The sequence below is a fragment of the Aedes albopictus genome, chromosome 2, assembly GCF_035046485.1.
Source record: "Aedes albopictus strain Foshan chromosome 2, AalbF5, whole genome shotgun sequence".
Taxonomy (NCBI): Eukaryota; Metazoa; Arthropoda; class Insecta; order Diptera; family Culicidae; genus Aedes; species Aedes albopictus.
In genome coordinates, this window is record NC_085137.1 from 99,793,043 (window position 1) to 99,818,145 (window position 25,103).

At 40.4% G+C, this 25,103-nt stretch overlaps 2 protein-coding genes across 6 annotated transcripts in view; one reads left to right on the forward strand and one right to left on the reverse strand.

Annotated features, from left to right (window-relative positions):
- Positions 1-1,329, reverse strand: part of LOC109398247 (protein phosphatase 1L) — a 325,961-nt gene extending 324,632 nt beyond the window's left edge. Inside the window, exon 1 of the mRNA XM_062850126.1 lies at positions 1,098-1,329. Within this exon, the coding sequence (XP_062706110.1) occupies positions 1,098-1,158 (61 nt within the window). The 5' untranslated portion in view covers positions 1,159-1,329. The remainder of the gene's footprint in view (positions 1-1,097) is intronic.
- Positions 1-25,103, forward strand: part of LOC109419769 (dedicator of cytokinesis protein 9) — a 306,880-nt gene that overhangs the window by 92,621 nt on the left and 189,156 nt on the right. The window lies entirely within an intron of this gene.

Sequence of the window (25,103 nt, forward strand, 5' to 3'; positions counted from 1 at the left end):
CCCACCCTCGTAGAGTTTCGTTCATACAAATGAAAATTGGTGTGCAGTGTTTACTTGGACCAGACCCTCTCCCCCTTTTCCTTTTAAAATCATCGTTGATTATGAACGGCCCCCAAATATTTCGACAATGATTTTTCATAAGGGCCTAACTGACTTGATCGATTTCTCTTCGTCGACTGTCTCTTTCGTTAATAACTTGATCAAAACAAACAAAATCATTATTCTTTTTGTTTCTATAGCAGCATGTAGTCGTCTTCTTCGCATTTCAACCATACAATCTTTGGAAAACTCAATACACATTAACTGATAACACAAAGAGAGGATCGATGAAGAGAACTCGAAAATGTCAGTTAGGCCCAGATGGAAAATCAGTGTCGATTTCTAGAGTATTCCTGGAGGAATCCCTGGATTTTTCCATATTCGGCCGAGATTCAGATAAAGATGTATATTTTGCTGTTTTTAAAAGTTACGCATAATTTGTTCGTTACATAATTTATCATACTATTATTATTCGGGAGATTTTCAGCCCGAATTTATAAAAAGACATCAACTTAATTAATATTAATAATAAGATGGCAATGCTGAGGGAAACACACTTCTATTTTCCTTGATAAAAAAGGCTGACAAAATCGGGTCACCACTGTATATGCAAAATTTTCTCAGCAAAGTTGATCGACTATCGTAACCATATAGACCAAAAATCTTTTTTTATTTATCAACACATTGGTTTTTGTGATTTCTCAAACAAATGATTCATTTTCATTTACATTACCTTGCACTGCACAATTACATCCATAGGGGCAAGAGCCGAGCAGATTAGGCTTTTCCCATCATCATCTCGGTAAACCCGTTTTAAACATTGCTGATAAAATGCACGTGACAACAATATTTTTTGTTGCCCTAAAAAATCGCACATGATAGCTCTCTCGTCTGATTATTACAAGCAACAACGACACTTGCAAGTGATATCGAAACACGTCTATCTGCATTGAGCATGTATATCATCGCACTGGCCACTACTCTTGTACCGAGTTCGGTGATCGTGTGATCGCGTCTTCTGCTCTCTTCTGCCGGCTGACAATAATGTAAACACTTACGCAAATCAGCCTTCTGGTGGATTGACTGCACAGCCAACATATGATGGTGTTGACACATCATCTTGAAGCCCCTTTCTCTAGCCGTTTTTTTTTTCTTCACAAAATGCCACCACAATCACTTCCTCTGTGATTTGCACACAAATTTCAACTCTTCACACCCCCGAATAACAATCGAGTCGCGACTGTTGTTGTACACAGACAGTTGTTGTTGTTATCGTTGTTGATTTTGCACTGATGTCCGTACGATCACCTATTTACGTAGATCTCCACCGGTCGTTGTCGTTTTGTCTGTTGTGTAGGTATCTACCACCGCGGTTGTTGTTGCTGTTGCTGCACCGAAGCGTGGATTCGCCAATCACCAGCATTTTCACCGTACACCGGACCGGACCATTTCGAACGTAATCACAACGCCCACGATTGCGATATTTACTCTCAGACTTAGTTGCACCCGAAAGGTCGTAAAACGGACACGTTAACAAGCACGCGCGCGCGTCGCTATTGCACAATGTTTGGCTCGCCGAGAATAGGTTAAGAACGCTAGCTACTGCTACTAACTTTCAGGTCCTGCGCGAAGTTTCCCGAGAGGCTGCAACGGAAATACTAAACAAAATAAGAATCGCAAATCGCGCGCGCGCTTTCGCACACGTTAAGAATCTTGGGACATACGACGACCCCGACGATGACGACGACGACCAAGACGATGATGGGATGAGCCCACCGTGATGTGCCGATGTCTACAGCTATCTCTGACCGTGAGGGATGTGTACAGACGCGGTTCTAACTGCCAGGCAGCAATCACACAATCAAGAGAGGAGGGTTGATCGACTGGTGGGGTGGAAATGGAGCGAATCGGACTGTGTCGCGGCAACCTCCGTACTAAGCCAGTCACTTGATCTTGCCCGATTGCTACTGTCTGTTGTTTGTGTGTACTTTCGCGAATGTAAGGTGTGGAACCATTTGGGCAGGAGGTCACATGTCGCAACAACTTTCTTACCCAATGACTTTATTTTTATACACTTTTTCGTAAATTGGTATAAACTCATGAACCAATATATCGAAAAGTGCCCATAATAGGACTCCCTACCCAAATGGTCCGACACCATACCTATCTACTGAGTGTGTGAAGACGCGTCGCGTCGTTGTAATCGGAAGCGGAGATAAAAGCTTGAAATTTCAAAAATAAACAACAGTGACAACTCATACACATATGCGAATTTCGTCATTGACCTTGATGTACCCAGGGTTCAGAAACTGTATCTTACCTTTTAGAGGATAGGGATGTCACATTGCTTCCTCGATATGGGAAAAGCAAGAAAAGTGGGAGCCTTGATCAAGTCCATTATTAATTGGGAGCTTCCTCTGCCAATTACCACTCCAGTTTGCTGGGGGTAGATCAAACGAGGTGAAGTTGATCACTATGGGATTCACGTCCTTCAGCCGTTGAGGACACTACAATTCTGTTCTTATGGAATATCTATTGTGTGAATATATTTGAAGAAAAGACTGTCCTCCACAAAATCTCCTCGTTGAAGGCGTTGAGCCTTGTATATCATCATACTTACCTTACCGATCAGACTAAGGCCGGGGTGGCCTCTGCCGTACATAGTAGCCCAATGAGAGTCTAATAGAGGTGGGGAAGAAGATACTTCGTGTGCGTGAGATTCGTGTCTGGTGCAAAACATGTCACTACTACAAGCAAAGCGAGCTCCCATAAGAACGCGTGCCAAATAGTGACGTCACTATTTGTGTCTACATTTTTCTTTCCATAGCCATCTCTTCTTCTTCCTCACCGGTAATATACTCTCATTGATAGCAGCCGCCTCCATTCCACTCGGTCCATGGCTGTTTGTCTCCAGTTCCGCACTCTGCGTAGGGTCCGCAGATCGTCCTCCACTTGGTCGACCCACCTAGCTCGCTGCGCTCCACGTCTTCTTGTACCGGTCGGATGACTCTCGAGAACCATTTTAGTCGGGTTGCTATCCGACATCCTGATGACGTGACCCGCCCACCGTAGCCTCCCGATTTTCGCGGTATGGACGATGGTTGGTTCTCTTAGCAGCTGATGCAGCTCGTGGTTCATTCGCCTTCTCCAAGTCCAGTCTTCCATCTGCACTCCGCCGTAGATGGTACGCAACACCTTCCGTTCGAAAACTCCAAGGGCGCGTTGGTCCTCTGCACGTAGGGTCCATGTTTCGTGCCCATAGAGAACGACCGGTCTAATCAGCGTTTTGTAGATGGTTAACTTCGTGTTACGGCGAACTTTATTCGATCGTAGAGTTCTGCGGAGTCAAAAGTAAGCACGATTTCCTGCCACAATGCGCCTCTGAATTTCTTTGCTGGTGTCGTTGTCGGCGGTCACCAGTGAGCCCAAGTACACGAATTCTTCAACCGCCTCGATTTCATCACCGTCGATATAAATTCGGGGCGGCGGGTGCGGTGATTCCTCCCTGGAGCCCTTTGCCATCATGTACTTTGTCTTCGACACATTAATGACTAATCCGATTCGCCTGGCTTCACTCTTTAGTCGGATGTACGTTTCCGCCATCGTCTCAAATTTACGAGCAATAATATCAATATCATCGGCGAAACCAAGCAACTGAACGGACTTCGTGAAAATCGTCCCACTCGTGTTTATCCCCGCTCTTCTTATTACACCCTCTAACGCAATGTTGAACAGCAAGCACGAAAGACCATCACCTTGTCGTAACCCTCTGCGAGGTTCGAAGGGACTCGAGAGTGTCCCTGATACTCGAACTACGCACATCACTCGATCCTTCGTCGCCTTGATCAATCGTATCAGTTTATCCGGGAATCCGTATTCGTGTATAATCTGCCATAGCTGTTCTTGATCGATTGTATCATACGCCGATTTGAAATCGATGAACAAGTGATGCGTGGGCACGTTGTATTCGCGGCATTTCTGCAACACCTGGCGGATGGCGAACATCTGGTCCGTTGTAGCGCGTTCACCCATAAATCCAGTCTGATATTGCCCCACGAACTCTCTTGCAATCGGTGATAGACGGCGGCATAAAATTTGAGAGAGTATCTTGTAGGCAGCGCTCAGTAGTGTGATCGCGCGGTAGTTCCCGCAATCCAATTTGTCGCCCTTTTTGTAGATGGGACACACGATACCTTCCATCCATTCCTCCGGTAATACTTCCTCCTCCCAAATCTTGGTAATGACCCAGTGTAGTGCTCTCACCAGTGCTTCTCCACCGTATTTTAGAAGCTCGCCTGGTAGTTGATTTGCTCCAGCGGCGTTGTTGTTTTTCAACCGGCCAACCTCCTCCTCAATCTCTTGGAGGTCAGGGGCCGGAAGTCTTTCATCCTGTGCACATACTCCAAGATCTGTTACCACGCCACCTTCGGTACTTGCAACGTCGCCATTGAGGTGCTCATCGTAATGCTGCCGCCACCTCTCGACCACCTCACGCTCGCTCGTGAGAATATTCCCGCGATTATCTCGCCGCATGTCAACTTGTGGCACAAAGCCTACAGGCGAGCGGTTCAGTCTCTCGTAGAACTTAAGTGTCCTTAGCGCGGTACAGCTCTTCCATCGCTTCGCGATCTCGTTCTTCCTGCTGGCGCTTCTTCATCCGGAAGACTGAGTTCTGCCTGTTCCGCGCCTGTTTGTAACGTGCCTCATTCGCTCTCGTACGATGTTGCAGCATTCTCGCCCATGCTGCATTCTTCTCGTTTTTTCAACTGTTCACATTCGCCGTCGTACCAGTCGTTTCTGTGATTCGGAGTCGCGAAGCCTAGTGCTGTAGCCGAGGTACTACCTATGGCGGATCGGATTTCCCTCCAGCCATCTTCAAGTGTAGCTGCGCCAAGCTGTTCTTCCGTTGGTAGGGCCACTGCTATCTGCTGCGCGTAGTCTTGAGCCACTTCTACGTTACGCAGCTGCTCGATGTTGAGCCGCGGCGTTCGACTTCGACGCGTGGTGATAACTGTCGAAAGTTTTGAGCGCATGCATACAGCGACTAAGTAGTGATCCGAATCTATATTCGCACTGCGGTATGTGCGGACGTTGGTTATATCCGAGAAGAATTTACCGTCGATTAGAACGTGGTCGATTTGGTTTTCTGTTTGTTGGTCGGGTGATCTCCAGGTGGCTTTGTTGATATCTTTGCGGGGGAAGAAGGTGCTTCGGACTACCACACCACGGGAGGCTGCAAAGTTTACGCATCGCTGGCCGTTATCATTCGATACGGCATGCAGGCTGTTTCGCCCGATTACCGGTCTGTACATTTCCTCCCTTCCTACTTGCGCGTTCATGTCGCCGACAACGATTTACACGTCACGCGGCGAGCAACCATCGTATGTTTGCTCTAACTGCGCGTAGAACGCTTCTTTCTCGTCATCAGGTCTCCCTTTGTGTGGGCAGTGGACGTTAATGATGCTGTAGTTGAAGAAATGGCCCTTAACTCTCAACATGCACATCCTTGCGTTGATCGGCTGCCACCCGATCACACGTTGTCGCATCTTGCCCAATACACTTTCTGTCCAGTCCAACAAAGTTCCTGCAACGCCACGATGTCGAAGTTGCGGGGATGTAGTTCGTCGTAGATTATCCTGTCACATCCTGCGAAACCTAGTGACTTGCAATTCCATGTTCCAAGTTTCCAATCGTAGTCCTTATTTCGTCGCGTGGGTCTTTGCCGATTGTATCGAGTCGTATTTTCTCCTATGTTATTCGCAATGGGGATTTTTACGGGTTTCTTATTGGGCCTACGCCAACACTCCTGTCTCGTCGGAGGGCCATCGTGCCAGTTCTGTTTAACGTCCCAACCAACACTGGGACGACCACGCTGATGGGGCTACCACCTTGGATTTAGCTGGGCGTGGTGCAGCGTTTCTTACTCAGCCGCTGGATACCAGAACAGACGCTGTTTGAGCCGCTCCTCCTTGGTGAACAAACGCTCGAATCGTACCTCCTCAATCTAGCTGAAGTCAGAAGAACAACAGTGTCCAGGCTGCACTACCAGCTAAGCACACAACTCTTAGCTGGCGGTCTTTATCATCGCTTGACCCGTGGAAGCATGAGGTAGGAACTTGTGAGGAACAGAGCTATGTTGGACGCTCTCCTTATCGACTCACCGTTTTGCAGCCCAAATATTTTATTTGCTATGTGAAACGTAAATATGTTGCAGATACCGAACGTCTACTGTAGATACTGCCTCTATTCGCATAACAGTCCCATGTTTGCTGGGTTTCCTATTTACATGGGACTGTTGTGCGAATGGGGGCAGTGTAGTTAATTTTCATTGTCATAAACATTTTAATACATGTTGAAATTTCTGATTTTCATTATGAAATCAATGAGTGGGCCACTTTCTAACAAATTTCAAAATCAGTTCACGGGTCGCACAAAACTTGGTCGAGGGCCGCATGCGGTCCGTGGGCAACAGTTTGGTGACCATTGCTCTAGTCTAACACGTATCTGGTGATACATTTGGGCTATATCTCCTCCAAAGGCAATAGGTCTCGGAAGTAGCTTATTACCTCATGAAATGAAAATTCTGAATTTAGCGATACATCCACAAAGGTATCTGCAGTGTCCCAATCTTACAACGGAATGTACCACACAGTACTTCTAACCCTTGCGCTTTAGCCTGATGTGCGCAGCCTTTGGCTTGATATTCGTTAATCTTTTGGACACATTATCTTTCACACGCTTTTCTCTTATTTACGTTCCGAAGCATTCAGCCTACGCAAGGCCATCGGAAAACTATCAAGAAACTGTCGGCTGTTTTCTTTGAGCGAGCCAGCTTCGGATCCCATCTTTGCTAAACTGCATCTTCTGTCTACTGCTGCCTTTGCCGCCAGTTCACGATCTAACAGCTTCTTTTCCAGTTTTAACTAAGGGTATGCGGTATACCGAAAAGTTTCGCCAATTGTACCTCGAAACGAAATTCCGCGGAATTCCACGGAATTCAACTAGGCGAAATTTATGATTTTGAATTTCGTTTCGTTTCGTCAAATTCTAAAAATTTCGACTTCAAAAACTTCCTTTTGACGAAACAAAACGAAATTCCGCGAAACTGCCAAATAATTTCGAAAAAAAAATCAATGTAAATGCTAATCGTTTAAAAATCTTCCTCAGTTACTTAAAAGTATTAGAAAAATATCTTGAGAACACTGTTTACCTTGGATCTACCATCTAAAAGCATGGCATTCGTCTCCATACCAAATTCCCGACAGAAATATTTGAACTGATAGGATAAAGGATAGAATAGAGGATAGAAGATAGTATATGTTCTAAGCCTGCTTCGCTGCATGTCTTTCCAATCACGTGCAAATGCGCTTTGATTGTTCTAAGAAAAGCAAGATGACAACAGACAAGGGTCGCGAGACTCAAACTTGGGAAACGATGCTTCAAGAAAACATTGAATCACACCCAAGAGATATCTTTGGGAAAATATCTTTGCAAGTACAAAAAAAAGGTGGAGACGCAGTTGAAAGAAAGTTTTTCGACTCTGGAAGGAGTATTTTTTTTCAAAATTCCGGAAAAAAATATAAAGGGACTACTGAAATATTATTAAATTTCCATGAATTTTTTAAAGCACTTTAAGATTTATTTTTGACAGAAAGCTAGAACTAAATTACTAAAAAATGTTCAGCGGATTTTCAGGAATGTTTTATGTGTATGTTAAGTGCGCCACAACGATAACCCAAGCAGAGGTATCTAAAACCCTCGATACGCCACTGCGCGATGCCCTAGCGAATAAAGGATGTCAATCGAACGTATCTGACAACAAAACTTCTACACAATCGCAGTACATGTAATTCGACAGTGCCAAAATAAACAACGGTGAAATAGTTACGAGGGAAATTGAAGATCGAACACTAGAAGTAAGAACATATAAATATTTGTTTGTAATTAGTTATCAGTAACATGGATTGTGTTTTCATAGGAATTTAATAATTATATTCACACTGGAGTAAATTATCAAATTTCGTTCGACTCTTCTATTCTACATTCCCGCAACAGTGTATTTTAGTAAGATACAATGACAAACGCCGCGTGCGCCGCAGCAAACTTTCAAATTAATTCCGGTAAAATAACGTTCGTTAGCTCCATTTTATCAGCTTATTTTCCAACAAGCCCTGGCCAGGAATGGAGAATAGTGAAGATTGCAGCTGAGCAGACACAATCGCGAAACAAACCTACTCGTAAACCACAGTGGCCCGAGAATACTCGCACTTCTTTACACATGAGTAAGCGAAGCTGGCACGCACTTGCCTCCCTAGTGAATATTTTAGCCTAATACAGTGAGGACCCGATTTTGTCAGCCCCATTTCGCGACAAACTTTTTACTCTCGTTATTTTACGGTCAATTTTTAACCAATTAATTCATGTTTATCATCATAGAGAGGATAAAAAATTAAAAAAAAAGTTCAGGTTTCTGAGGAGATCAAATAATGTGTTATGAAGAGGGGCTGGCAAAATCGGGTCACTAATGTATACTAGAAGAGGTTCTTGAAACCATCATTATACAAAAATAAAAAGTTTAAGGTTTTAAGACGGTTTGAAAAGCGGGTGGACTCCAGACCTATCTGGTACAATTTTTGGCTGAATTGCTAGAGATGATAAGATGATAGTGTCCACATTTAAGAAGAATATTCATCAAAATTAATTTATATAATGAGCATTTGTCACAAGATTTTGCAGCTACTTCCAGCAGAGTGTACTGAATCATCATGCATGAAATTGTAGAATTTCGTTACAATTCTTGTAAAAAAAAATATTAAAAATTGGGAAAGAAACTTTGCTTAGTTTTTACAAATATACAGAAATCGTTATTCATTCACTAATGAGTTCCGCCCAAACCCGTGCACAAGGGAGGGGTTTTGGGGGTTAAACTCCTGCCATTGTCGATGTTCCATACACTAGGTGCCCCTCCGCTTTTTGCCAAAATGAGGAAATACCCCTTCCTTGTCACCTATTCTGTGCACGGGCCTGGTTCCGCATACTATTTTGTGACATCTTATAGGGTGTCCCAGAAAGTATGGGCACAACTTTGCAGCTCTGCCATTTGGGAATGGATGCACAAACAAACTTTATTTCCACACATATCCTACCTCAATGTATTAACATCAAATGCCAATCATTAGAATTTGCATTTTACACTTCGTTTGAATGCGGTAGAACATTCCCTAAAAGACCTTTCAAAGCTTCTGCACAAATTGCTATATTTTTCAATGGCATCGTTTAACAAATTGTTTTCTACCCATTAAATTAAACTCAATAAAAATTTAAACAAATATATCCGTGTATTTCTACATGCGTATCTATTATACAACCCTCAGTTTGAATTTAAAACATATACTTTTGTACCTGAAAAATGAATTCAAACACCAAAATCGATATTTTTGAAAACCCGATTTTCGAATAGTTGAAAACAAACTTCTGAATAAATATCACAGCATGCAAAAAACTACAATTAAATTTCACTATAAGTTAAATAAATGCTCCAGCTTTCTAAAGTGTAGATTGAATTATTTTTACTCTCGTTCAAACATCCTTTAAAACTCGAATGTCTGTGGGCATGTCTTGTCCAGAAATAGAAAATGCGATTTTTTCAGTTTTCTCAAAATTTTAAAGTACCCGTACGCACAGGCAAAACATTTTTTTATAAAAAATTTCAATCAACCATCTAAGGAATCATATTTTCAAATATATCATGACAAAAAAAAAATCGAAAAAATTGTTTCGAATTTGGGTTTTAGGCAAAACCGTAAAAAAGTAGTTTGTGCAGAAAATTTCGAAGGTGTTTTTTCATTTAAAATATTATGAATACAAAAACCCTTTTTAATGTATAATCTCTTTACAGGAATCAATGAAAATACTTTGAATAAAAATACAAAAATAAAGAAAATGTTGTTTGTTAAGAAAATGATTGTATTTTTGTTATGCAAAGTTGTGCCCATACTTTCTGGGACACCCTATAACACTATCTATGTGAATTTTCCTTGGTATTCTTCTATTAATTCTATCATACACAACGCTTATGCATCCAAATGGATATAAAATGATTTATTACTCTTTCTATATTTGAAAAGTATTCGCATGCCCGTTTATATAGTTTTTCGTTTAATATTCAACATTGCTTCTATGGGGGCCCAGCGTGCATCAGTGTGTGATTGGATTTCGTTCGGGTGCCGGTGTCGCGCGCTTTTGCTTCGGTCGTTCGATTTTTCTTTTTCCCTATTCGGAAATGAGCATTTCGTTGTGTCGCGTCTTTTGTAGCAACACTGAACGATCACCTGACGTGGGTGTACAGTTGTTTGCTTCTCATATAAAGTGAACAATAGTACGTCAGCTTGCATGTTCGGTCGTGTCATTTGCAGTTAAATATTTGCTGACTAGCTTCCGCGGTTCGATTCGAAATAGGGTATTCGTTCCCTTCTTAAGCATGTGGCTCCCATTTTCATCCTACGAAAAACAAAGGTTTGAAGCGCTGTTTGTTTTGTTTCTTATTTTTGTATTTTTTGATAGAAGTGAGCACCCATGAAAACAAAAAGAACGGAATCAATCGGTGCCGTAATCGCTTGTTTTCGAATAGGATGAATACGGAAGCGTGAGATTAATGATGGAACACGTACCCTATTAAGTGACCACCTGATCGATTGTTTGCTTTCCGAGAGAAGCGAATAATAGCGTGTTAGATTGCATATTTTGTCGCGTCGTTTGCAGTAAATATTAAGCGACCACCTGATGCGGGTGGTCGATTGTTTGCTTTCCGCGTAAAGCAAACAATAGCGCGGCAACCAGCATGGCACGAAGGACATACAGTGATAGACATTCGTTTAGCCGAGGCCAAAAAATTTTCAAAAAAGTGTCAGGAAACTCATACAAAAGATTTTATGGTAAAACTTTTTTATCGTAGTGATAGTATATCTAGTACTGCTTTATAAAAATGTGATACATCACATTTACATATACACTGAAACAAAAACGAGGGTAAAAACCCTTCAAATGTCATTTTTTGCCTAGACATTCGTTTAGCCGAGTTGTACAATTTTTAGAATTCCATAATAAAAAACTAACAAATTTTGAAAAATATCCAACAAAATCATTTTGTATGGTGACCTGCATTATAGATCGACTTGTAAATCATGAATTAGATCGTTTTTGGCAGTGTTGCCATAATAATTTTGCATGCATCTCATATAAATATGTCATAATATTGTAAATGTTTCCAAATTGAGTTTTGATGTAGTTATTTTTATCGAAATTGTTTCAAAAGAATCTCTTGAAAGTTTCATGATCAAAGCAGGTTGAAAATTTACGAAAAACAATGTTTTTAACAGAAACAAATAACGCAAACCATCAAAAAATCACGTATTTAAGTATTGTTTTGATGAAATATGATGGTTTCACTTGCATAAATCACAGCGTTTACTACTATTACGTCTTTTAATAGCTCCCAGTTTCTTCTAGACTGTATTCTGGATGAAATGACATGCATTGGACGGCTCACATTTCGAGAAATGGCACCGAAAGTATTCGAATTTCTAGCATGAACTACTTGTTCCATAATTTAGACATTCTTTTCAAATAAATCATGTTAAAAATGAATGTGGTTCACAACTAAGACTCATTTATAATATATTTCTTCAGATTGAATGAAATAAGCCAATTGTTTGACATTATCTTGCATTTTTGTATGAGCATCTGCTTTTAAATAAACAGGGTACAAAAATTCTGACACTTCTTGCAGTTCTTTCACTTAGCAGTCTTCTAACTCATTTAGTAATGCTAGTATCAAACAGGTATACTCCACAGGCATTAGGGCTCGTCTTTATTTCAATGCAGAACTATTTATTTTAGCTTTTATCAATCCCATTTTAAAGTTTAAACAACCAAAACCAATATACATAATTTTTTCATGGCATTTTATGCAATAATTTGAACATTTCTAACAATAATTCTGTGCCATATTTTCAAAACTGCTAATCTAGCTTACGTTTGAGTATTTACAGAAATCATTTTTCTTTAATAATTTTGTTTATCGTCGCCTCTCCTTATCGGGACATTTTTTTATAATATTTGTCTGAATTTCACAAATAAATAAACTTTTAAGGTCAATTGTCTTGCTAACACGTCATAAACTAAATGCCTTGGAGTATATCCTCGAAATATACTCACGAAATTGCAAAAAATCTATTGAAAACCAATTTTTCATTTACCTCGGCTAAACGAATGTCTAGGCAAAAAGTGACACTTGAAGGGTTTTTACCCTCGTTTTTGTTTCAGTGTATATGTAAGTGTGATGTATCACATTTTTATAAAGCAGTACTAGATATACTATCACTACGATAAAAAAGTTTTATCATAAAATCTTTTGTATGAGTTTTCTGACACTTTTTTTGGTCTCGGCTAAACGAATGTCTATCACTGTATTACTTATCAAAGTGAATCCAGACCCAACGATACCTTTCCTACTAACAAACACTCCTTCCTGCAGCCTTTGGTGGAGTCGCAGCGGTAAACGCGGTCCTTCACTTAACAAAGGTTGTTACTAATACACTGAAGTTTTTTTTTACGACGGTAATGGTCCCGCGTAAAAAAACCGCGTAAAAAACCGCGTTATTTTAAAAAAAATGTCGTAAAAAAACCGCGTTATTTCAAAAAACGTCGTAAAAAAAGTCAAGTCACGTTAGATGTGGTGCTGACTATTTTACGCGTGTTTTTGAAAAATCGCGGATTTTTTTACGACGGTTTTTGAAATAACGCGGTTTTTTTTACGACGGGTCTTGAAATAACGCGGTTTTTTAGGACGGACCGCGTAAAAAAACCGCGTAAAAAAACTTCAATGTATTCCTTCCCTCTTCCAACCTGACTGCAAGGACGTGGCCGGCGCCGTTATTGTACCGTTAAAGAGAGTCTCTGAAGCGTGCACAGTGAGAATGTTGACCACTCCCAGTCAATTATTCAGTTGATTCATTGTGCAACTGTCATTGGTTCGGGTCAATCACGGAATAGCAACCATAGATGTGTGCAGTCAGTCTAAGCTAAGCTTAGCTAAGCTCTAAGCTAAAGTCAAGCTAAGCTAAGCTTAGCACGTGTTTGAGCCTTCCAGAATATTCGTTTTTCCTTGGTGGTCGTAATTCGAGAATGTTCTGGAATAGTCTGCATTTAGGCGCACCCAGTATAAACACAGGCATATTGCCGAGAAGCCAATCAGTTGCGAATTAAGTGTGAACAAGATACAAGCGTTCGCGAGGCTTGAACATCGCGAAGTGAAACAATCCAAGGTGTAAATAGTAGCAGAGAGAAAAATAAAGTGATTAGTGTCGTGAAAGTGATCTAGTGTTTACACCTTCCCAATCCGAAACCCCTCCCGTTCTCTTCTGCTGTGCTATACCCCGTGCCAATACAGTCCAGTGCTAGTGCTTCGTGCCTAAATATTCTTGTGTTCATTGCCGAACAAGCGGCCAAAATCAATATGGCCGACCCAACTTTTTATTATTGAAAATAGTAGCTCTATCTTTCCTCGATTCAGCAAAAATTCGTTTTAAGGTGGTTTTTGGAGAAACTTCCGAGTTTATTTTTTTAATCACTTAACCTAATTTACAGCTCTATTGTCCACTAGGGCACTACGTGAGCGATTTCAATTGACAGCTGTACCTACAGTATTGTACAGAGCCTTGATGTATTCTATTATACTTTATCGAACTGGTTGCCTCTGCTGCTTTCACTTTTCTACTCTACATGGTAGAATGATGAGCACAAGGATGGTAGTAGGTGGCCGTTGTTCCTTTCCAGTCCGATTGGGGGTCCATTATGAGTAGCAGTTCGTCGATGTCCAGGTATACGGGTCCGTTTGAGCCATGGGGCTCAGAAGAGGGTCAGTGTCAGCTGCTCTCGGTGAAGAGCAACTGACGAAAAATTGCATGTGCCGGGGCTGGGAATCAAACCCATGACCATCCGCATATGAAGCGAACGTGTTAAACTTCCGAGTTATACTTCCGAGTTATACGGGATAAATTAGCCACCATTTGACCAAAATCGAGGGGTCTGCAAAAATTGTTATGGCTCTAACTAACAGGGGGTCCTTCAATTTGAGTAACCAAATGCATTTTCCTTACTTTTTAGCAAGGACTTTCAGAAAATCGAAACCTTAAACATTTTTGAAGACAAGGTGAAAATATTGGGCCGGTCTTAGCGAGAATTACCCAGCTGAGTCCACTTTGCTCCAGTCATGTTTTCTAACATCAATCTTGCAGTCAATGTAAAATGTAAGCACACAGTATCAATTTTTACAAAAAAGATATACTTACCAGATTCCGCGAAATTTTTACGGAAATTTCGTTTCGTTTCGAAAAATACCGAGTGAATCCGGATTTCGTTTCGATCTCACGAAACATTTTAAAATTTCGTTTCGTTTCGTACCGCATCGTCTCAAAAAATTTTCATATCGTTTCGTTTCGTATCGCTTTGATAAAATGCCATACCGCATACCCTTAGTTTTAACTGTACATACAGTGTACAGCTCCTTCTCCAGTTGAAGCTCTTTTTCATGCATTTCTTTCTTCATTCGAAACTGCTCTTTGTTCCGCATCCTTGTCATTTAGAGCCTTTGGCCCTAAGTGTCATCTGATCCGCTGCGTATCGAGTCGATTCCGCTATTCGTTGACCCTTTCTCGGAACTCATTTTCGTGGACATTTAATAGACAAATGCAGCACATACACTCCCGATCAAAAGTTTGGGGTCACCCCCTCAAAAACATGCCATTTTTTTAGGCCCATATCTCCGCCAATTTGTGTCCAATTTCAAAACCCTAGGTTTCATTCAAAACATAACAAGTCAAAGAAACTTTGAACATGATTTAAAAGAAACATTTTTAAAAAATTTTGTATGTACTTATTCTAAAGTTGCCAAATTTTCTAAAAAAATGAATATAAACTTACGGCAGTGTCGCCGGAAATTAGGTCGACCAAATTTTAAGATGAGAGCGGTAATATAACTTATATTCTATTAGCTTTCAACTGCTGTTTACAGAACTTAGCTAAAAAATCTAGAAAAAAAGTTAGTTTAGTAGATTAACTCTTAATGTCATCGACCAAAAGTTTGGGGTCACTCCTCAATATGATGCATCAGCTAAAAGTTTGGGGTTACTTTCGTAAAACATGGAAAAGTGATTTGATGATGTCTTCGTCATCTATAGTTCAATTTTAATTCTTTTTGGCTCATTTCAAAGATAATTAACTAAATTTACCTTTGTTATCTTTAACTTAACGTATTTAACGAATTTTGTATATAAAAATGAAAATGTCAGGTCAAGGTGCAATACACAAGTATTGTGCTGACTGAAAGTACCAGTTACCTTTCTTAGTGAAAATTTGTGGTAGTAAAATGAATGGGTAAGTTTAAGTTGCTGAAGAGAGAGAGAACACTACTTGGCGTAACATCCTAACTGATACACAGCATGCTTCTCGTTAAAGTTATTTATGAGCACCTGAATTGCTTCAAGCATCATGATTCTTCCACGGTTTTCTTCAACATATCCCCCAAAGATTTCTCTATTGGAATCACTAGCAATTCTAGGTGGTATACCTCCAAAATCTGCGATTCCTTCAGGATTTTCTGCTTCGATTCTCCATAGTGCATAGCATTTCTGCTAGCGTTTCTTCAAGAATGCCGCCGGATATTTCTCCATGAATTCTTTTGAAGATTTATATAAGATTTCCCTCAGATATTTCCTTAACATTACAAGGAATTCCCCCTGTTCTGATTTTTTTTTCTGGAATTTCTCCAAAAAATCTTGCTGATACTCCTGCATGACCAGGAATTTCTACTGGAGCTCCCACAGCTCATTGGATTTCTGTGATAATTCCCCCTGGGATTACTACGTGGATTTTTACAGGCAATGTCTGCTTCGATTCTTCCAGGTATTTCTGATGGTGTTCCTCCAAGAATTCCGCCGGATATTCCTCCAGAAATTTCTATATGAATCCCTTCAGACATTAGAATTTGTCATGCTTTCCCTCAGGGATTCTTTCAGAAACTCCTGCTTGAATTCCATCAGAATTTCTTGCTGGTACTCGCAGGACTTTATCCAATAATTTCTTCCTAGAATTGTTCCAGATATTTCTCCATCGTGTATTTCTCCAGGAATTTCATCTGATACCCAAAAAAAAAAATTCTTCAGAGATTTCAATATGAATTGCTCCAAAGATACTTTTAGAATTTTCTGCAGATCCAGAAATTCCTCTATGGGTTCAGAGATTTGCATCAGATTTCTATTAGAATTTATTTATTTATTTTATTTATTCTCATTTATTCAGTAACATAAGGCTAACGTCTTTTAAATCGTTACAATTGTTTAATTTACATTGAAAATGTGGACTTACCCACATCTCCTGAAGAGGTTTTTATAGAAACTATTTTTTCCTTCAGGAATTCCTTTAGGGTATACCGTTCTTCGGGTAATTTCTCTACGAATTAATTCATAAATATGCTGCGAGAAGGCTGCGTTTCAGCGGGGATCTCATGACAAGTAGAAGAACTAAAAGATATAATAGTGGTGCTGTGAAATGCAAGAAAAAAACCTTTGTAAACAATTTAAAATTCCTTTTTTCTCTGCCCTCAACAGCCACTTGATTTTTAAAACACAATGCACAATATTCCCCACTCTTTCATTGGTTTTGATCACCGTTTACTTTATTTGTTGGTTTTAATTGGTTTTTATCGGTGATGTTGAATGTCATTTAAAAAACCATTTAACGTTTCAACCTACTTTTTTATTTTTTCGGTCATCATCAGAAACTATTATAAACACATGAGAAAAGAAGAAATACAAACATATTCAAATTACAAAAATTAGCACAAAACAGTTGACAAGAAACACATAACACTTACAATTCCGCCGCCCGTTCGTCTTCTACGGCGGTGTTCTTAATTCTAATTATCTAATCTATGTCACTTCTCTGTGTCGTCGTCGTTCCGTTCGGTGCTGTTCGTCTTTCAATTTATTAATCAAGTTGTTATATGTGTTAGAGAACCCATCTACGTCACGCTGCAAATTAACCGTCGTGTCTTTATTTATCTTAATGTGGATCACCTCGGCTGTTAGTCTGCTCGCGTAATTTTCGATTCTCTCCAGAATGTGAGTTCTGGAGAAGTCGAAGCGATGACCGTTGTCGACCGCGTGTTGGGTGAGTCCCGTAGCTGATGCGTTGGTGCGTACAGAGTTTCTGTGTTGCGCAATGCGCTTGTCTAAGGTTTGCGACGTTTGTCCTATGTATTCCTTTGCTTCGCATGCCCCACAAGGAATTGAATATACCACGTTTGTTTCCTTCATTGGTGGTATGGCATCCTTCAGTTTGGTGAAAACCGTGTTTTTCACCTTATCACAAGGTTTGAATGAAGCCGTGATGTCGTGTTTCTTCAACGTTTTTCTCACTTTTTCGCTGAGACCCGGGATGTATGGGATAGACACGTACTTTTTTGGTTCCTCTTTTTTCCTCTCATTCTCCATCGTGTTGTACAGCAGATGGACTCGTTCTCGCAACGTTCGTTTTATGAGATCCTCCGGGTAGTTGTTGTTGCGAAGAATCTTTTTAACCATTCCAATGCTTTCCTCCCTTCGATCGGTGTCCGTCAGCTTGAGTGCTCGATCGATGAGCGCGATCATCGTGTTCACCTTGTGGGTATGCGGGCTCTCCGAGTTATAGTCTAGGTAGCGACCATCTTTTTGCTTCGGAAACCAAATTTTCCGAATTCTCTCACCGCTTCGCGAGAGCGTGAGATCCAGGAATCGAAGTGCCTCATCCATTTCTTCCTCCACGGTGAATTGTAGCTTCTCGTCGATGACGTTCAACTGCTCCACCACTTTCTCCACATCTTCTCTTCTCCCGACGATGAAGCAGTCGTCGACGTACCGTCTGTATATGGACAGGGTGATGTTATTCTCCTCCAGTCTTGTTATGGCATCCTGTTCTACCTTCTCCATGATTAGGTTCGCCACTACCGGTGAAAGGGGGGATCCCATGGGGACCCCCGTTGTTTGGCAGTAGAATTTCCCTCATACTGGAAAAACGATGCTTCTAGGACAGTTTTCATGGCATGTTTGAAGCTGTCCCATGGGATGGTGGTGTATTCCTGTATCTCTTCCCATTTTTCTTCTACTAATTGATAAACTTTTTCGACAGGAACGTTGGTGTAGAGAGATACTACGTCCAGCGAGTACATGATGCAACCATCTGGGATGGTCACGTGCGAAATTTCCGCTGCAAATTCGAAGCTATTGCGCACATGGTACTGCGTTTTACCCACGACGTTTCCCAAGATTTCTGCTAGGAACTGTGCCATACGGTACGTTGCAGTTCCTATGGTTGATACGACTGGGCGGAGAGGTCTGCTCGGTTTGTGAATTTTTGGCAATCCATAGATTCTTGGTGGGTGACAGTTATAAACCTTGAGTCTGTTTTTTGTTTGGGTCTCAATGTGACCATCTTTCCACCATTTCTCGATGATCGTGTTGAGTTTCCTCAAGGTACGATTCGTAGGGTTTTCGTTCAGCGGTTTGTACGTGTACGTGTCACTCACCATTTGTGCCATTTTTTCACGATATTCCGAAGCAGCCAGTACCACCGTTTTGTTGCCTTTGTCTGCTCGCGTTACGTACAGATCGGGATGTTCGTTCAGGAACTTTCGGGTCCTTACCATCTCCTTGAGCATCCATTCGTTCTCTTTCGTCTTTGGTTGTCGTTGGTAGTTTACGTAATTCGACATGATCGTTGACACTTCGCCTCTGATTTCTTCCGCTTCGGGTTTCCTCTTTATCGCTGTTTCCACATCGGCAACGAACCTCACGTACGGGATCTTCTTACTGTTTTGGATGTTGAAATTGGGTCCGAGAAGCAAGGTTCTCTCCACGAAGTCCGGTAATTCCTCCCCTGTCGTGTTCTCGATCCATTCGCGATTCCGATGTTGATTCCGAACTTTCTCCATCTTTAACGCTTCTAGCTTTCTTGTCTCCACCGATTTGGACTTGTTGAATTCGTTTTTTGCGCTTTTTTCCACCATTTGCATGACGTATTGCCAGTCTTCGGCGCTCGTTGTCTCTTCAACCTTCCTCTTCAGGTGCTGTTTTGCTTTCTTCAATCGATGTAACGTTCTTTTCGTGTCCTGAATTGTCACGCTAATCAATTTGATTTTCTGTTTGTGGACTAGCTTGTTCAATCTGTCAATGGACACGGAGTTCACAAGGTTTATGCTTAGCTTGTAGTTTAGGCAATTTGGAATTAGCTTGAATCTTCGACAGTTGAGCATAAACTTCAATCGGTTTTTTGCTTTCGCCATCTTAATAGCCGATTTCAGCAGTGATTTCACCCAGCTGCTTACTTGTATTCCGTACTTCCTTTTCACGGTGTTCACGAAAAACATTGTGCTTCTGTCACGTTTTTTCTTTACCAAACTATTTGATCTTTCATTGGTTTTGATCACCGTTTACTATATTTGTTGGTTTTAATTGGTTTTTATCGGTGATGTTGAATGTCATTTAAAAAACCATTTAACGTTTCAACCTACTTTTTTATTTTTTCGGTCATCATCAGAAACTATTATAAACACATGAGAAAAGAAGAAATCACAAATTACAAACATATTCAAATTACAAAAATTAGCACAAAACAGTTGACAAGAAACACACAACACTTACAATTCGTGAAAAAATGGCACAAATGGTGAGTGACACGAACACGTACAAACCGCTGAACGAAAACCCTACGAATCGTACCTTGAGGAAACTCAACACGATCATCGAGAAATGGTGGAAAGATGGTCACAGTGAGACCCAAACAAAAAACAGACTCAAGGTTTATAACTGTCACCCACCAAGAATCTATGGATTGCCAAAAATTCACAAACCGAGCAGATCTCTCCGCCCAGTCGTATCAACCATAGGAACTGCAACGTACCGTATGGCACAGTTCCTAGCAGAAATCTTGGGAAACGTCGTGGGCAAAACGCAGTACCATGTGCGCAATAGCTTCGAATTTGCAACGGAAATTTCGCACGTGACCATCCCAGATGGTTGCATCATGTACTCGCTGGACGTAGTATCTCTCTACACCAACGTTCCTGTCGAAAAAGTTTATCAATTAGTAGAAGAAAAATGGGAAGAGATACAGGAATACACCACCATCCCATGGGACAGCTTCAAACATGCCATGAAAACTGTCCTAGAAGCATCGTTTTTCCAGTATGAGGGGAAATTCTACTGCCAAACAACGGGGGTCCCCATGGGATCCCCCCTTTCACCGGTAGTGGCGAACCTAATCATGGAGAAGGTAGAACAGGATGCCATAACAAGACTGGAGGAGAATAACATCACCCTGTCCATATACAGACGGTACGTCGACGACTGCTTCATCGTCGGGAGAAGAGAAGATGTAGAGAAAGTGGTGGAGCAGTTGAACGTCATCGACGAGAAGCTACAATTCACCGTGGAGGAAGAAATGGATGAGGCACTTCGATTCCTGGATCTCACGCTCTCGCGAAGCGGTGAGAGAATTCGGAAAATTTGGTTTCCGAAGCAAAGAGATGGTCGCTACCTAGACTATAACTCGGAGAGCCCGCATACCCACAAGGTGAACACGATGATCGCGCTCATCGATCGAGCACTCAAGCTGACGGACACCGATCGAAGGGAGGAAAGCATTGGAATGGTTAAAAAGATTCTTCGCAACAACAACTACCCGGAGGATCTCATAAAACGAACGTTGCGAGAACGAGTCCATCTGCTGTACAACACGATGGAGAATGAGAGGAAAAAAGAGGAACCAAAAAAGTACGTGTCTATCCCATACATCCCGGGTCTCAGCGAAAAAGTGAGAAAAACGTTGAAGAAACACGACATCACGGCTTCATTCAAACCTTGTGATAAGGTGAAAAACACGGTTTTCACCAAACTGAAGGATGCCATACCACCAATGAAGGAAACAAACGTGGTATATTCAATTCCTTGTGGGGCATGCGAAGCAAAGGAATACATAGGACAAACGTCGCAAACCTTGGACAAGCGCATTGCGCAACACAGAAACTCTGTACGCACCAACGCATCAGCTACGGGACTCACCCAACACGCGGTCGACAACGGTCATCGCTTCGACTTCTCCAGAACTCACATTCTGGAGAGAATCGAAAATTACGCGAGCAGACTAACAGCCGAGGTGATCCACATTAAGATAAATAAAGACACGACGGTTAATTTGCAGCGTGACGTAGATGGGTTCTCTAACACATATAACAACTTGATTAATAAATTGAAAGACGAACAGCACCGAACGGAACGACGACGACACAGAGAAGTGACATAGATTAGATAATTAGAATTAAGAACACCGCCGTAGAAGACGAACGGGCGGCGGAATTGTAAGTGTTATGTGTTTCTTGTCAACTGTTTTGTGCTAATTTTTGTAATTTGAATATGTTTGTAATTTGTGATTTCTTCTTTTCTCATGTGTTTATAATAGTTTCTGATGATGACCGAAAAAATAAAAAAGTAGGTTGAAACGTTAAATGGTTTTTTAAATGACATTCAACATCACCGATAAAAACCAATTAAAACCAACAAATATTCCCCCACTTCCCTCCTTATCTTCGCCATCCCTCACTGGCTGTTGTTATATTTGATGAGCTCAGAGCAATTTCTTATTAGTAATAAAATTTATTTTTAAAAATTTCCCGATTTTGACAGGAACCCGATTTTGTCACCCAGAATGCTACTCACGGAGAATAAAATAAAGTCAAGTCAATCATAGTTCGGTCCCAATCAAGCATATTTATGCACTGACTTTTATATAATCCCTTTTTAAGATTGTATCACGCATAATACAATAGGTCGAAGAATATTGGAAGCTTGAGTTAAGCAAAGTTTATGATCTGGTTAGAGTTAGAAGTATGGTTGATTCAACGATATTATGCTTACCATAACAATATTTATGCTTTATGGTTTGACAGTTCGCTTATTCGCATGGTAGGTTCAAGCATGTTTATGCTCAACTTGACCCGCAGCTTAAGGGTTGAAAAAACTATATAGGATGATTGGTTTAGGCATACACAGAAATGTGTTCAAAAAATAATTCTTTTATTTTTGAAACCATTAACAGCTTCAAATTAAGGATAAACGTTTAGTAGTATTCTAGTGCAATGTATCCTAAATGGAACAAATTTCACAAAAATACCACCATTATAAAAACGTTTAGGTACTGTAATAGAGAGAACTTTTTCCTTGGATATTACGACACAAGTCCGACGCCGTTCGTTCAAAAGTGCGATATACTTTGTTCGGTCCGCTAGACATGGTGGAGGCAAAAGATCTTACTTCTTCGCATTTGCTGCTAATTACTATGCAAATTTCATACTCGTTGGCTGGAAGCAAAATTTATGAAAATATACTAATAAAAAAAAGAAAAAACCTTAATTTTCATGCATACTCACAAACTGTTTGATGCTCGTAAGTCCAAGAAAACTATGAGAATTCAACAAAATCCACGTCGTCACTTAAAACTGTTGCCGCCATAATGAACAACTTCTTTGTGACTGAGGAGACAACATCCTGAGGATTCAAGTAATGACATGCTTGGTTGAAGAATTTGCTGTTTGATTTTTAATGACGTTGATTCAAACGAAAGATATGCTTGGAGTAGACATCAAATCATAGTGAAACAACCATTTGAATCAGTTATACCAAGAATATTTCCGAAGCTTGGGAGAAATATACAATACATTATATCGGCCAGACAACATTTCTGTCCGTGCTGGGAGCTGAAAAAATCCAGTCCTTACTGCATTGCAAAAAATATATGAAATACATTTTGATTTGAAATAAAAAAGTAGCGTCTTCGTGATTTGTGCGTTAAGTTGGAAATGTTCTGTTTTGAATTTGATGATACGAAAACGTAAGTTCAAAGTTCAAGATTTTTCCCGGGCATACATTTCTTTTCTTCAACATTTGATTTTTGAGCATCCCCATTCTCTCCGTATATGTTGGTGGATGATAGACAATTCGCCCAAACCATGATCTTCCGTTCGTTGTTATTATGTGGTACTGTTCTTGTACTTGTGCAGCTACACATATGTATAAACAAACGACCTATGGCAGCCCGTACCGGCTTGATCTTGACATTGCTATTTCCTAGAGTTGCTCTCATTAATCTTGTTTTTTTTTCTCTGTATTTCGGCTCACATTTCTTTAACCCCAGGCACGTTATTCCCGTTTCGCAGTTGTTGTTGTTGTTGTCTTGCAATTGTGGTGTTGTTTTCCCATTAGCAGCAGAGTCGAAAAATCTTGTCCACTAATCAGAACGCTAATGGTTTGTTTGTGTAAACAGTGGCTATAGTAGATGCACTGTGATCATTGCACATCTCGTTTTCTATGCGGATCCCAAGCTGGCTGATGCAATGTGTGTCTATATTACAAGGGGTAATAAGAATCTTCCATTGATTCTAGTATCAACTGATAGTTAAAGTCTAGTGTCGAAGTTTTTGGTTCATCCCTCTGCGGTAAATGAGTCTCGATCTGGTTTTGTCAAGTCACGACCAGAGTAAGATTCGACAAATTACCACATTCCTTAATAATCAGTTTGAGTCGCTATTTGGCAATGGTTTTGTTTTCGCACCAAAAAAAGACGCAGCGTCATAGTCGCTTGTAATCTTTCAGAACACGTATGAGCAGATTATGAAAATTCTTGGGCGAAAATTTACAATTATTGAAAATGTTTGGATGTATGTAAAATACCAAGAAAAAAATAATAAAAACTAAATGTCTGCCATAAAATGTATAACTATTTTGAACATTTTATCTAAAAAAAAATGCAAAATTTTTAAGGACTAGAGAATTGACTGAAACAATTTCTAGTGTAATTTCAAGTGTTGTTCCAACAGAATTTTCTGTAACAATACAAGGAAATGAGCTAATTGATGTTACTGAAAGAATACTTGAAAAAACCCTCAAACATTAATTAATGAACTAACCTCTAGTTTAAGCTGACGGATACTCTATAAAGGAGCTTCTGTTCGAAATTATAAAACAATTCCTGCAAAACTATGGAAACATGATTAATGGCGAAGGGAAAGATGGAACAACATTCCTGAAGTTTTTTGTTTCATGTCGATTCGATGACTTTTTGGTGATTCCTTCTGTTAATGCCAGAAGCTCAATTCGTAGATAATGGTCTGGCTTAGGTACACTGGGATGGTTCGTTTCTTCATCTTTAAATCACTAGAACACTTAATCCATTTGTCTGTGATTACTGGTGGTATTTCATGGTTTATTACGGTATCTAGTACACTTGTACACTTGAACTATGGTATCTAGTACACTTGTACACTTGAACTATCTGGTATCAACAGAACATATTTCGGATAATATTTACTGGTGTAACGTCTTCTTGTAATGATACTCTCCTATTACTGTCTTGTATCTTATGGTAATGTCTTCTAGTACTGATTGTCCCTTGGACTTTTATATGATTCTTATACAATGCGGTAGGTTATTACAAAGAAATGTATGTCCATCTTTAGTAGAACACAATTTGTCTCTATTATTGGTACATGTAATAGTGAGCAAGAGGAGGGAAACTTACTTCATAGATGTATAGAGAAATCACTTATTCAAAACAATCTCATAGCGGTAATGGTTACAAAGGAAATACAGTTGGTTGGGGTGTTCAAAACTACACGAAGGATCTTAGTCGAGCAATTCAACGCATTTACGGCCTTAACACCTTCTTCTTCTTCTTCTTCTTCTTCTTCTTCTTCTTCTTCTTCTTCTTCTTCTTCTTCTTCTTCTTCTTCTTCTTCTTATTCATCTTCTTCTTCTTCTTCTTCTTCTTCTTCTTCTTCTTATGTATGGCTCTACGTTCCCGCTGGAACTTGACCTGCCTCTCTTCAACTTAGTGTTCTTTGAGCACTTCCACAGTTATTGATTGAAGGGCATTCTTTGCCTGGCTTTGCATAAAATTGTACATTGTGAGGCAAGCAT